General features: G+C 44.4%; 1 protein-coding gene across 1 annotated transcript; it reads right to left on the bottom strand.

Moving 5' to 3' along the window:
- Positions 1-1,888: 1,888 nt before the first annotated feature.
- Positions 1,889-13,373, bottom strand: LOC112226135 (aconitate hydratase, mitochondrial). Its single transcript, XM_024390421.2, has 16 exons — positions 13,280-13,373; positions 11,664-11,806; positions 11,138-11,396; positions 10,546-10,638; positions 10,123-10,281; positions 7,801-7,951; positions 7,533-7,637; positions 7,308-7,399; positions 7,087-7,192; positions 6,720-6,877; positions 6,440-6,625; positions 6,054-6,332; positions 5,661-5,852; positions 5,404-5,536; positions 4,910-5,031; positions 1,889-4,790 (listed from the first exon to the last, which is right to left on the bottom strand). The coding sequence occupies exons 1-16, from the start codon at positions 13,313-13,315 to the stop codon at positions 4,659-4,661; spliced, it is 2,346 nt and encodes a 781-aa protein (XP_024246189.1). The 5' UTR covers positions 13,316-13,373; the 3' UTR covers positions 1,889-4,658.
- Between the last annotated feature and the right edge of the window lie 344 nt (positions 13,374-13,717).

Here is a 13,717-nt window from a genome sequence, read left to right as displayed (position 1 = left end):
GAAACACAGTATTTGTCCTTGAACTCAGTCATGCTGTCTTTCCTCTGTATGATGTACCTGGGAAATACTTACATAAAAAAAAACATTTTAACAGAATACAAACACATGAATAGTGAGTTTCCATTGAGGATTTACCCTGGTTGTATACCCAAAAGACTCAAGCATGTCTGTTTCCATCTACGCAGACCGGCACCGGGCCTCAATGAGCCGCGGCTCTGGCGGACCCGGCCTGATTTGGTGCCAAGCCCTGTATGCTTTTCAGCTGGCATTTACATAACACAGGCCAACTGTGAACTTCAGCACCTTCTCACAAATCAACCGTCTTGAATGACGCAGGGGTTGTTGATTCTGCTCACCCCATCTTTAGTGTCACACTCCTGAAGGAAACACAATTACACTAGACCTTACATTTAACATAAAACACTGGCGACCCACTAGTGTGGAAGTAGAGATCTTCATGGGTTCGACTGAACCCAAAATTTTGCTCTAGGTCCGATTGTTCTCGTGTCCATTCATTCAGGTGCGGGTCACCCTTTAAAAAATGTGTTTGGGCCTCCCGAGTGGTGCAGCGGTCTAAGGCACTGCATCGCCCGGCTGTATCACATGGGCACAATTGGCCCAGTGTGGTCCGGGTTAGAGGGTTTGGTCGGCTGGGATTTCCTTGTCCCATCGCACTCTAGCAACTCCTTGTGGCGGGCCAGGTGCCTGCAAGCTGACTTCGGTCGCCAGATGGACGGTGTTTCCTCTGACACATTGGTGCAGCTGGCTTCCGAGTTAAGCGTGCAGTGTGTCAAGAAGCAGTGAAGTTTGGCAAGGTCGTGTTTCAGAGGATGCATGGCTCTCGACCTTCGCCTCTCCCGAGTCCGTAGGGGAGTTGCAGCGATGGGACAAGACTAAACTACCAATTGGATTTCACAAAATTGGGGAGAAAAAGGGGTAATTGGCCTTGGGTCTGCGTCCAACTTTTAGGACCCATGAAGAGCTCTAGTGTGGGGGTAAGTCTCAGTTGAAAAGAATCATAATTGCACATTTCTACTAGTGACACAGTGTTTTACCAAAAAGGCTCAGACTGGTTTCCAATTCCACAGCCCTGCTCCAAAAACATAAAACTAGAGCCTACATTAACATAGTCACTGGCAAAACACTGATGCTGTAATGAAAAAAACTAAGACACAGGTTAAGCCTAGTCATGGACTGAAAATAGCCATTGAAAGTACTTTAGTCCAGGACCAGGCTCAATCTCTGTCTGTGAAACCACCTCTATTATGGCCAAGGGATACTATATTCAGTGCTAAATTGTGTAGCATTTTAACTGCATTACTGTCACAGTAACTATAAAAGTGCTGAATTAAATCCAATTAGTAAATTTGCAATAAATAACATTTTATTCATCTTTATTATTAATTTACCACAGGAAATATCCTAAAAGATTTTTAATCTTGTACACTGAAAACTGCAAGCATTCAAATCTAATACAAAACCAACTTTAAAATCAAAACAAATATGGAAATCAGTCAAACGGAATTAACCACTTGACATTACATTAACTAATGTCCGTCAATGGGTTTCTACATTTAATTGTTTGCAGTGTCTGAAAAATTAGCACTCAAGTCAGTCAGTCATTGACAGTGTTTCAAAATAGAAAAGAAATAGCTAGACCAATAAAACAAAGCAGTTCAGGTTTTGGATTTGCTGAGGACAACTTCAAATGAGCTAAGTATTTGCTTTGTCACGTTACAGGAGCATTTCAGAAACTCAGATTTAAACCAGTGATCCACATATTGTATATTACATCACAGTAAAAGCAGCCTGCTTCTCGGCTGGCTGTTATCCTTATGAATTAATGTACAAAGGAACGGTTCCAGTTAGAGACTACATTAAATACTTGTGAATTTAAGAATCTCTTTATTAAAAGCCACACAATTGACAAACTTAAATGCTGCTGGCATTACACTGGTCATCTTCGTACTCAAACATGGGGTTCATTGACATGAGGAAATTAAACAGAATGGCAAACCTTTGTAATACTTATGTTTTAGTAGGTAAATGGAGCATTTTCATGAGGCATCTTTGGCGATGAACTCCAGTAGACAGATCAGAGAATTCATCAGCAACGTGTTAGCAAAGTTAAGGTTGAGCAAATGACAAATTAGTATTGATTATGACCGTGTATAACAAGTTGGTTAATGTTCTCTAAACCGCATGCAACATGGGTTAAAAGTTGCAACGATCTGGAGCCAATCCTGTTTCAAGTCAGGGGTTCCTTCATCTGCATCAAATAACTTTAAAACAAAACCTAGGCATGTCTCACATGACCAGTCTCTCCCTTTACATTGACAACTCCAACATTCACCTGGGTGCAACACAAAGACGGACCACTGTACAGCACAGGTCCAAGACCGACAAAACATTGAGACGTACAGTACACCCTACTTTAATGCTTCAACAATAATTTACCTTTCATTTAAAACCTCCAACCACATGTTTATTGGTTTGACTAGTTGTGAAACCCTTAAATTGGGGAGGGGGGAATGGATGAACTATTTTAGGCTTCAGTTTAATACAAGATAATTGATGGGAGATTAAATGATTGGTTTGTTACCGTGGGTTTTTCAGAGAACGAAAGGCTCTGCATTCAACCAGGCAGCTACTGCCCACCCTCTCTCCATTTTACATAGTGCATATGTACACCTCTATATTACAGGATTTACACACAGGCCCAAACCAAGTTCCTTTAAAAACATTTGGTTTGACAGTCATTGCCATTCCTCTGAATAGATTGTCAATGAAGACCATATACTAGTGGACAAAAATAGGCATTGCATTTCTACTTACATTAAACCCTACTGCAACTACAAAAAAATGAGACGTTTAGCTCTTCAGTTCATCACTGATAAGAGAAAAACAGAAATTAAAATAAAGGTTGATTTGATAGCAACATTAATCATCTTAGCACCATGACCAAAGGATTTAATAGAAGTCACCAGTCCAATCTCCAAAGTATTCCCATGAATACTTTGATTATAACTTACCTTAAAGTAAATTAGTGACGAGAAGACAACGAATAGGTGGTCATGGCCCCCCAAAGCCAACTTAAAACAGTCACACTTTATAAGACTTAGCTGCACTATCCTCAAACACACAATGTAGATACAAAATGGCAAGAGTTTTTGCCAAATATATTAACCTGAATCAGATAATGGTATACATTTCTCAAATTACATTTGTCATTGTATTGTTATTTCAAATAAAAAATTTTTTTAAAAAAATCACACCCTTGCTTTAAGATGCTATGGAGTGCAGCATTTGCGATGTATAAATGAAAGCGAAGCCGAGTGTCTACAATACTACTACATATAGCGCTAGGGTACAGCCGCCTGGACACTAGACTGTGCGTTCATTTTGTAAGAGGAGGTCCCTCAAGCTGTGCGTGGAGCCCTGGAATTAGCAAGGACAGAGGGGCAGCACCAAGCCAGACAGGGATATGGACAGGCAATGGTCTGATTAGCTAGCTAACATATATGGACACGCACATGGAAAGTAAAGGCAAGACTAGTACAACACAGCAGTATGTAGCATTTTACTCCCACCTACAGAGACACATAGAAAAGGGTTGCTAGGATCTAATATAATTTCATGCAATAGCTCTCAAGTAGAAACAAATAGAGCATGTGGAGAAAGCGGTCGGTAGAGAGTTAACGTGTGGAATGCAAATGAGTGATAAACGGTACACCAAATTCCATGGGTTAAAATTGATTTTGGGTCAAGAAAAACACCAGAAAAGGAAAACCCTACAAGAAAAAAGTATGACTACACTCTGTAGAAGGATTGACCTTGTCACTACAACCTGGTCCTGGGGCCACATAATCTAATGGTTCCATTGAAGCCTTTAGTCTACTCTGAACAGTTATTAGGCCTGGGTAACCAGGTTAGGCGACTTGCTCTCTTATCAAATGACAAAAACAGATCAATTCAGGTCAGTCACAGGAAAAATGTGCAGCTCCTGAGGCCCACTAGAACTATGGTGGACTTAACTAAACAAATATTCACATTAATCTTTACCACCAACAATAGTGAACTAACAAAGGTTACAAATCCTGGGAATGAGAGGGATACAGTCAGTGAATTAAAATGTGCAACTGGGTTAACCAGCTCTGTCAGTGTTGAAGGAAACAAGTGGAGGTCCAGGTACACAGCTTAACACAACAACTATGACAGGGAAAGGAATGTGAGCAGGATTCAAGCTACAGACCAGATATGGAGAGCTAGCAGTGTGTTTGTGAGGTAAGAATGAATTGAATACTGCCGCACTACAGTCAATGGCAAGAAGCGTGACAAATGTGATTACACAGAGTACTGCCAACAGGAGCAGTGCTGCCTAGAACGGGAACACTTAAATGCTATGCTGAAACAAAGAAGGGTTCTTGTGTGTGCTATGTCAGAGCTTGTCTGTGCGTATACAGCTCTACCTGTCTGTGGGGAGAGCTTTGACAGTAATCCTGTATGTGTGCGTGAGCATTTAATCTGTACAGCGGCATGGGGTGTGTTTACGCTAGGCAGGCTGCTACCGCCCATTTCCCACCTCTGTGCAGCCCCTCCCCCCCAGTATCTTCAGGCCCGCCTCTCTGTGCTCCTCCGCCCCTCCTGGGTCCCTTCAGTTACTGAAGCTCCTTCATCCTGTTGAGGGCGCTGCCGGCGTGGAACCACTCGACCTGGTTCTCGTTGAAGGTGTGGTTCAGGGTGATGATGTCTTGGCTGCCGTCACCGTGCTTCACCACTCCCTTCAGGGGCTTGAGGAGAAAGACAGCATGCCTGTAAGGCATCCGTGTAAAATACACATACTACCAAGTCCCATCCCCATTATATGGAGGGCGGTAATTTGGGTGGCTGAATGGTCAATGACTCTCACCTTGCCGGGGGCAAAGGTTGCGAGGCCTGTGATGGAGATCTTGTCATCGGGGCGAATTTTGTCATAGTCGGTGGGGTCGGCAAAGGTCAAGGGCAGCATGCCCTGCTTCTTCAAGTTGGTCTCTGAGAAGAGGACAGAATGGCAATGAGGAGAAAAGAAAGAAAACAAGACAGAAAAAAAGAAAGTTGGGAACAAGAGGGAGCTTGGGGAATTGGCTCGTATCGAGCTCCATTGTGTAAACTGAGAGGCCTTCTACCACAGCGGGGCAGATCCATTACATGCCAAGTCAAGGTCATAGAGAACAATGTGCACATTCAAAGTGTGTGGGTGATCTTGTTTCTAACCACGTTTCCCCTTTTGTGCAATGGGTATCATGATAGCTACATGAGCTCCGTATCAGCACAGATAGTCTCAGATTGAGCAGGTTCCCACCAAAAGCTTTTCCTCTCATGCTACCCACCCACATGCCCCGCCCCTATAATCTCTAAGCGTACCGTGGATCCTGGCGAAGCTCTTGACGAGGATGACCCTGCCTCCCAGGTGTCTGGGCTCCAGGGCTGCGTGCTCTCTGCTCGAGCCCTCCCCGTAGTTGTCATCCCCCACAACCACCCACGACAGACCGTTAGCCTGGAGGGAGCAGAGAGAGAATATTTCTAAAAATCAGATTATAATTTAAATATTGTCATTCTGGGACAGCCCAACAGTACACAGCCTCTATAGGTCCTCTCCTGACAGTTACGGTCTGTCACACCTTGTAGTGGCGAGCAACGTCAGGCACGCCCCCGAACTCTCCCGTCAGCCGGTTCTTGATCTTGTTAACCGCGTCGTTCTCGATGTTGATTGCTCCGATGAGCATGTTGTTGGAGATGTTGTCGAGGTGACCGCGAAACTTGAGCCAGGGGCCGGCGGCGCTGATGTGGTCTGTGGTGCACTTGCCTTTCACCTGCGGAACAGGAAGGAAGAAAAGAGACCGTAGGGTAAATGGCAATCCAAATGTGGCACCACATGCCTGAACAAACATCTGACAACTCTGTGGTTTCTAACTCTTTAATAGTTATAATGCCACCGTTGAAGGCCTGAGAAGAGGCCTACAATGAGAAGAGGCCTTCCTCATCATATAGCCGTCTTCACATACACCCCTCACCTTGATCAGCACTTGCAGGTCCTCAAGGTCCTTGCCATTCCACTTGTCAAAGGGCTCCAGCAGCTGCAGGCGGGTGCTGGTGGGGCTGACGTCCACCATAACAGAGCCGCTCTCGGCAGGGGGGTGTTGGTAGGTGTCCTGGCCGGGGTCAAAGTCACGGGCAGGTAGCTCATCGCCATTGGGTGGCTCCAACTTGAATTTCTCACCATTGGCAGCGGTGAGGTAGTCCGTCTCAGGATCGAACTTCAGGGTACCCGCGATGGCCAAGGCTGTGACAATCTGTATAGGAAGGGAGAGGGTTATTAGGGCAGTTACAGGAGGACATAGTGTGGATGTCATAATATAAGAAGTGTGTGTGTGTGTGTGTGTGTTGTAATTATTGGTACCTCAGGGGATGTGACGAACGCATGAGTGGCAGGGTTAGCATCATTCCTGGAAGTGAAGTTCCTGTTGTAGGAGGTGACGATAGTGTTCTTCTCCCCCATCTTCACATCCTTCCTGTCCCACTGGCCAATGCAGGGTCCACAAGCGTTAGCAAGGACCACTCCACCCACATCCCTCAGGATCTTAGACTGAAGGAGAGAAAAAAAAAATGTACCTACAAATCAAGTAAAAGGGCAACTAGTTTGGCAATGGACTTTTCCCCCCCAAAAGGTTTGAACTCACAAAGCCATCCCGCTCGATGGTGGCACGGATCTGCTCAGAGCCGGGGGTGACGGTGAACGCAGCCTTGCACTTCAGGCCTTTGTCTAGGGCCTGTTTGGCCAGGGAAGCAGCGCGGCCCATGTCCTCATAGCTGGAGTTGGTGCAGCTGCCAATCAGACCTATTGGGACCACCAGAAATCAGGTTGATAACAAAGACATGAGAAACGCAGATGATTTTAACAGTCATGTAAATATGTCTGCAAATATGATAATGAAATGTTACTGTATTTTCCTATTATAGGGCTTTCCTTGAATATTAACAGCGAGAAAAATGTAGACTTTAAGGGAGTTTTAAAGATACCGTGCGACTGCTGGTGCTGATACTGACCCACTTTGACCTCCAGGGGCCAGCCGTTCTTTTCAGCCACAGCACCAATCTCAGACACTGGGTGGGCCAGGTCAGGAGTGAAGGGCCCGTTGATATGAGGCTTCAGCTGCCAGGGACAGAAGACAGACAAACAGTTAGCATTGACAATGCATGTAATTTCTTGAGAAGATATTCTATAAATACAAGTAATGGATGTCAGCCTAAAAACAGAGTGGACTCACCTCACTCAGGTTGATCTCAATGACCTGGTCGTACTTGCAGCCTTTGTCAGGGACCAAGTCATCCTTATGCTCGTCAGCCAGGGCAGCGATATCTGAAAGTAGATGGGAAAAGTCCAAAAGAGAAAACAAAAATGCTAAGGGACTATGTTGTATGTGTATCAGTGGCTGCATTGTGAAATAACGGGCTTTAAAAATATTCCAGAATGTCTTATTGTGAGTACTAACCTGCACGTCCAGTCTTATTCAGGTAAGTCTTCATGCGGTGGTTGTAGGGGAAAACAGAGGTGGTAGCCCCAATTTCAGCTCCCATGTTGCAGATAGTTGCCATACCTGCAACCAAGAGTGGGGAAAGTCACATCAAGTTCATGCAAACTAGCACCAAATCAAGACCAAACCACTGGACGAACTCAACTGAAACAAGCAGTGTTAAAACAAACAACGTAGAGTAGTTTACTCACTAGTTCAGGTAAACCTTACTATCTTTAGGCCTCACCGGTGCAGGAAATGGAGTCGACACCTGGGCCATGGTACTCCACGATGGCTCCAGTGCCCCCCTTCACTGTCAGGATCCCAGCCACCTTCAGGATAACATCCTTGGGAGAAGTCCAGCCCGATAGACTACCTGTCAGCTTCACTCCAATCACCTGATGGGTAGGAGGGAGTTATTACTACATTTGTGAAAGGTCATACATACAGTGAGGGAAAAAAGTATTTGATCCCCTGCTGATGTTGTACGTTTGCACACTGACAAAGAAATGATCAGTCTATAATTTTAAATGGTAGGTTTATTTGAACAGTGAGACAGGATAACAAAAAAAAATCCAGAAAAACACATGTCAAAAATGTTACATTGATTTACATTTTAATGAGGGAAATAAGTATTTGACCCCTCTGCAAAACATGACTTAGTACTTGGTGGAAAAACCCTTGTTGGCAATCACAGAGGTCAGACGTTTCTTGTATTTGGCCACCAGGTTTGCACACATCTCAGGAGGGATTTTGTCCCACTCCTCTTCGCAGATCTTCTCTAAGTCATGAAGGTTGAGGCTGACGTTTGGCAACTCAAACCTTCAGCTCCCTCCACAGATTTTCTATGGGATTAAGGTCTGGAGACTGGCTAGGCCACTCCAGGAACTTAAAATGTGCTTCTTGGCCAGGGAAGCCACTCCTTTGTTGCCTTGGCCATGTGTTTTGGGTCATTGTCATGCTGGAATACCCATCCAAGACCCATTTTTTTTTTTTTTTTTTTTTACACCCCTTTTTCTTCCCAATTTCGTGGTATCCAATTGTTTTCGTGGCTACTATCTTGTCTCATCGCTACAACTCCCGTACGGCCTCGGGAGAGACGAAGATTGAAAGTCATGCGTCCTCCGATACACAACCCAACCAAGCCGCACTGCTTCTTAACACAGCGCGCATCCAACCCAGAAGCCAGCCGCACCAATGTGTCGGAGGAAACGTGCACTGCGCCCGGCTCGCCACAGGAGTCGCTGGTGCGCTATGAGACAAGGACATCCCTACCGGCCAAGCCCTCCCTATCCCGGACGACGCTAGGCCAATTGTGCGTCGCCCCACGGACCTCCCGGTCGCGGCCAGTTACGACAGAGCCTGGGCGCGAACCCAGAGTCTCTGATGGCACAGCTGGCGCTGCAGTACAGCGCCCTTAACCACTGCGCCACCCGGGAGACCCCACGACCCATTTTCTTACCCACGATTTGACGGTACATGGCCCCGTCCATCGTCCCTTTGATGCGGTGAAGTTGTCCTGTCCCCTTAGCAGAAAAACACCCCCAAAGCATAATGTTTCTACCTCCATGTTTGACGCCGGGGATGGTGTTCTTGGGGTGATAAGCAGCATTCCTCCTCCTCCAAACACAGCGAGTTGAGTTGATGCCAAAGAGCTCCATTTTAGTCTCATCTGACCACAACACTTTCACCCAGTTGTCCTCTGAATCATTCAGATGTTCCTTGGCAAATTTCAGGCAGGCATGTATATGTGCTTTCTTGAGCAGGGGGACCTTGCAGGCGCTGCAGGATTTCAGTCCTTCACGGCGTAGTGTGTTACCAATTGTTTTCTTGTGACTATGGTCCCAGCTGCCTTGAGATCATTGACAAGATCCTCCTGTGTAGTTCTGGGCTGATTCCTCACCGTTTTCATGATCCTTGCAACTCCACAAGGTAAGATCTTGCATGGAGCCCCAGGCCGAGGGAGATTGACAGTTATTTTGTTTTTCTTCCATTTGCAAATAATCGCACCAACTGTTGTCAACTTCTCTCCAAGCTGCTTGGCGATGGTCTTGTAGCCCATTCCAGCCTTGTGTAGGTCTACAATCTTGTCCCTGACATCTTTGGTCTTGGCCATGGTGGAGAGTTTGGAATCTGATTGCTTCTGTGGACAGGTGTCTTTTATACAGGTAACGAGCTGAGATTAGGAGCACACTCTTAAAGGGAGTGCTCCTAATCTCAGCTTGTTACCTGTGTAAAAGACACCTGGAAGCCAGAAATCTTTCTGATTGAGAGGGGAGTGCTCCTAATCAAATACTCATTTCCCTCATTAAAATGCAAATGAATTTATAACATTTTTGACATGCTTTTTTTCTGGATTTTTTTGTTGTTATTCTGTCTCTCACTGTTCAAATAAACCTACCATTAAAATTATAGACTGATCATTTGTCAATGGGCAAATGTACAAAATCAGCAGGGGATCAAATACTTTTTTCCCCTCACTGTACATACATACACACACGTAGGAAGGAGAGAGACATGAGTGGGTGAAGGGAATGTAGTGAGGTGGTTCATTGTCATAGCAGCTCACATTGGGACACTTGAGCTCCCATGGGATACCAGCCATGACGTCCACAGCGTCAGCACCACCCACTCCGATGCAGATGGAACCCAGGCCGCCCCCATTAGGTGTGTGGGAGTCTGTACCAATCAGCAGGACTCCTGGGTAGGCATAGTTCTCTAGAATTATCTGTGAAGGGTAAGTGAAATCTGTTAGCCAATGCACAACAATCCTTTGACTTATTGATCTCAATAATGTCAAGATCTGATTGTATAATAGGTTTGATCTCATGAGTGAACAATGCATTCTGCTACTTGTTTCACAGCAGTATTCCTGAGCTCTAATCTAGTTGTTAGACTAATTTCAGAAGTAGATATTGTTCAAATACAAATTAGTCTCACGGCAGCTCAATCTGACCTGTTATCCTTTATTATAAGAGTATAGTTCCAGTACCTGGTGAATGATTCCAGAGCCTGGTTTCCAGAAGCCAACTCCATATTTGGCTCCAGCTGTCGCCAGGAAGTTGTAAACCTCCTGATTCACTTCCTGGATTAAAAAGGACCAGGGAGAAGAGGTTGGGGTGTCAGTTGAGGAGAATATATTTTCAGCTGGTAGTCCCCTTTATATAACCTTCACAGCACATATTTGGCTGCAGATCTTAATTCCTCTTTAATCCCTGTTCCTCAATTTGACCTCTGTGCAATTGGATGGAGTAAGTGTCACCCATGCCAAATATTCCTCAGGGCTTTGCTTTGTCTAAAAATATAATGTGATGCCGGTGTGTAGCAGTTGACCCAAATGAGAGGGAATGTTGGTTATCTTGGCCCCAACGCAATACCTATGGTAGGCTGTCATTGTAAATAAGAATTTGTTCTTAACTGACTTGCCTAGTTAAATAAATAAAAATTGGTTACCCCTAGGAACTTGTGATACCATGGAAAAGATGATCCTCTGTAGAACACCCTAAATCTCAGCCAACAGAAATCAGCTGGACAGCCCAAAAACATCTAGACAGGCCCTCGAGTTAACTCTGCTCCCTACTGACCTTGGCCCTCTTTAGATCCTCGACGCCTCCGATCTGCGCCTCAATCAGGTGGTCACAGTGGATGGTTGAGGGCACGGCCACCTTGGGCAGGCCGCTGCTGATGAACTGTAGCATGGCCATCTGGGCCGTGGCGTCTTGCATTGCCACGCGGTCCGGACGCAGACGCAGGTAAGTGCGGCCCCTGGCGATGTCCTGCCCCACAGGGTCATCCAGGTGACCGTACACAATCTTCTCCGACAAGGTGAGGGGGCGATTGAGCCTGAGGTGAGAGGAGGGCGGGGATTGGAGGACAGTGTGGTTAGAATTCAACTTCTAAAACACATTTAAAAAAGGTTAACTCACTAGGTGGAATGCTTTGTAATCTAAAGTTAGCTCAGTGTGGCTGAACATGAGAAGTCTACACGCTAACATGTCAAAGGATTTAGTGAGCAGTTGTAATGGGCATGTCATAGTAGTAGTAGTAGTGGTTATTAACAGAGGAACACTGATGAGCGCTGGGTGTGAGGTTGGAAAGGCAGCTACTGACCTCTTGCGCACAATGTCGATGTTCTCATGCAGTTTCTCATAGCTGATGCTGGTGCCAGGCTCAAAGCGGCTCATGGCCACCTTGGGCTTGGCGTTGAAGGCTGCAGAAACATGGAGACGCCTTGCCCCTTCTCCAAGGACAAGCTAAAGGAAAGGGGGGTACATTTTTAGTAATGATACATCAAACTTGTAAACATGTTCATCAACATGGAAGAGGATACAGGGGTTTTAAAGTTCCTAATCATTGCAAACATTGGACCTAGTCTCCTCAAACGCAACTCTGGACCTCAAAGCCAGTTCCACTGCACCAGGTGGGTGCAATTAATTATCAGGTAGATCAGAAAACCAGCAGGTTCCAGACCTTGTAGGGTAAGAGTTGAATACCCCCAACCAAGTCTATAGCCTAATGACCAGAAAGTTTAAACAGAGACATATAGGATTCATACTCTAAGAGAACAAGATAAAGTTTCACTTGTCTCAGTGTTAGGCTCTGTTATTATGGGGGTTATTTCAAGTAAGCATGTTGGCATTATCAACAGAGCCCAAGACAGACATTATGGGTTTTCTTGCTGGTTGAAGAATCCAAAAGCCCAATAAAAAAAATACCATAAAATGACTAATCTACAATCTGCGTGATCTCCATGTGACTTTCATGTTCCATCACCTCAGACACAATGGAGACTGACAGCAAGATTAACCAAGTAAAGACTAGATCATTGCATTACACTAAGTAAATCTGTCAGCCAGCTACTTGTCACTCATTTTCCCAAAATACACAGCACCTAAAGTTTAGAATGAGTAGCCTAAGTGTTGGGTAAATTAGTGTTTAGCCCTAAAGGAGACTCCTAATCCCTACACATTAGCACAGCCAATTTTGTGACAGCTCAAGTAGCCTAACCTAGCTATGATTTTCAACATTGCATCAACACAGCCAATCGTCCTCAATAAGATGTTAATCAGCCTGTCTAAAATGAGTTATCTAGAGTGAAAAGACGTAAGCAAATGGCATATCACAACCAACTGAGAAAAATCAGTAATGTTAATTTGCCGAATCAAATATAAATCTAACCCATATTAGCAGGCCCTTGGTCAAATATTTTCACAGACGTAGCAGAACAGCATTGGACAGTGTCCATTCAGATAATTTCATTAGGTTTTTATAAGATCATATCATGTTCAGTTAAAATTTCTATATTTGGTGCCTCATTGTCCAACACCGTGATTTGACTAAATCTGTTATCAGGCGTAGAAAACAGATAAGTGCGCACTTAACTTCAGTAACCTTGAATCACCTTGCACACAACTGGACATTTGGTGCAATTTGAAGCTACCAATGTATTTTATTTCGACACCATATTGTATTGTAAACCAGCATTACAGATAAAGCGTCATTGTACACTTCCCAGACTAACTTGTAGCCGTTGAATGGAGCGCTAGTTAGTAACAGTCTAGACCGTGACCAAACGACATAGCGGCTGAGATGGATTATTTACAATATTGATGCTTTTTCTTTTTTATCGTTGTGGACAGCAATATCTCGTAATTCATTTTTAACTGAACATTTGTACTTGATGTATAGTGTTGAATATATTTACTCAAATAAAACGTTCTACTTACCCGAAGCCGAGTGACAGTCATACAATAGGACGCCATTTTGTTCACTGACAAAGATGTGGTACTGTCAGGTGACGTTAGGAACCCTAATTTAAACGCATCCATTATTTTTGTCCTGGCAGGTGTTAAAACTGCGTACAAGTGTATATCTCTGTGAAGCCTTACGACAGACGCTAATAACGCTTGTCAAAATATAATATTTCCATACAATTGTCAAAGTGGTTCCAATAATGTAAGATATACATAATGATTGAGTTTGTTTTTGTTTAGTACTTATCTGTAAGGTTGTTGTCATCAGCTCCCTATAATGAACTCATGCGCTCTCTATAATAAACTATGCACATAGTTAGCATACAGTTGATGCACTTTTACAGTTTAAAAGGGGCTATTTTATTTTACCTTTATTTCACTAGGCAAGTCAATTACGAATAAATTCTTATT

The sequence above is a fragment of the Oncorhynchus tshawytscha genome, linkage group LG27 (genome assembly GCF_018296145.1).
Source record: "Oncorhynchus tshawytscha isolate Ot180627B linkage group LG27, Otsh_v2.0, whole genome shotgun sequence".
NCBI lineage: Eukaryota > Metazoa > Chordata > Actinopteri > Salmoniformes > Salmonidae > Oncorhynchus > Oncorhynchus tshawytscha.
Note: the sequence above shows the minus strand (reverse complement) of the source record. Positions and strands in the feature narration are given on the sequence as shown.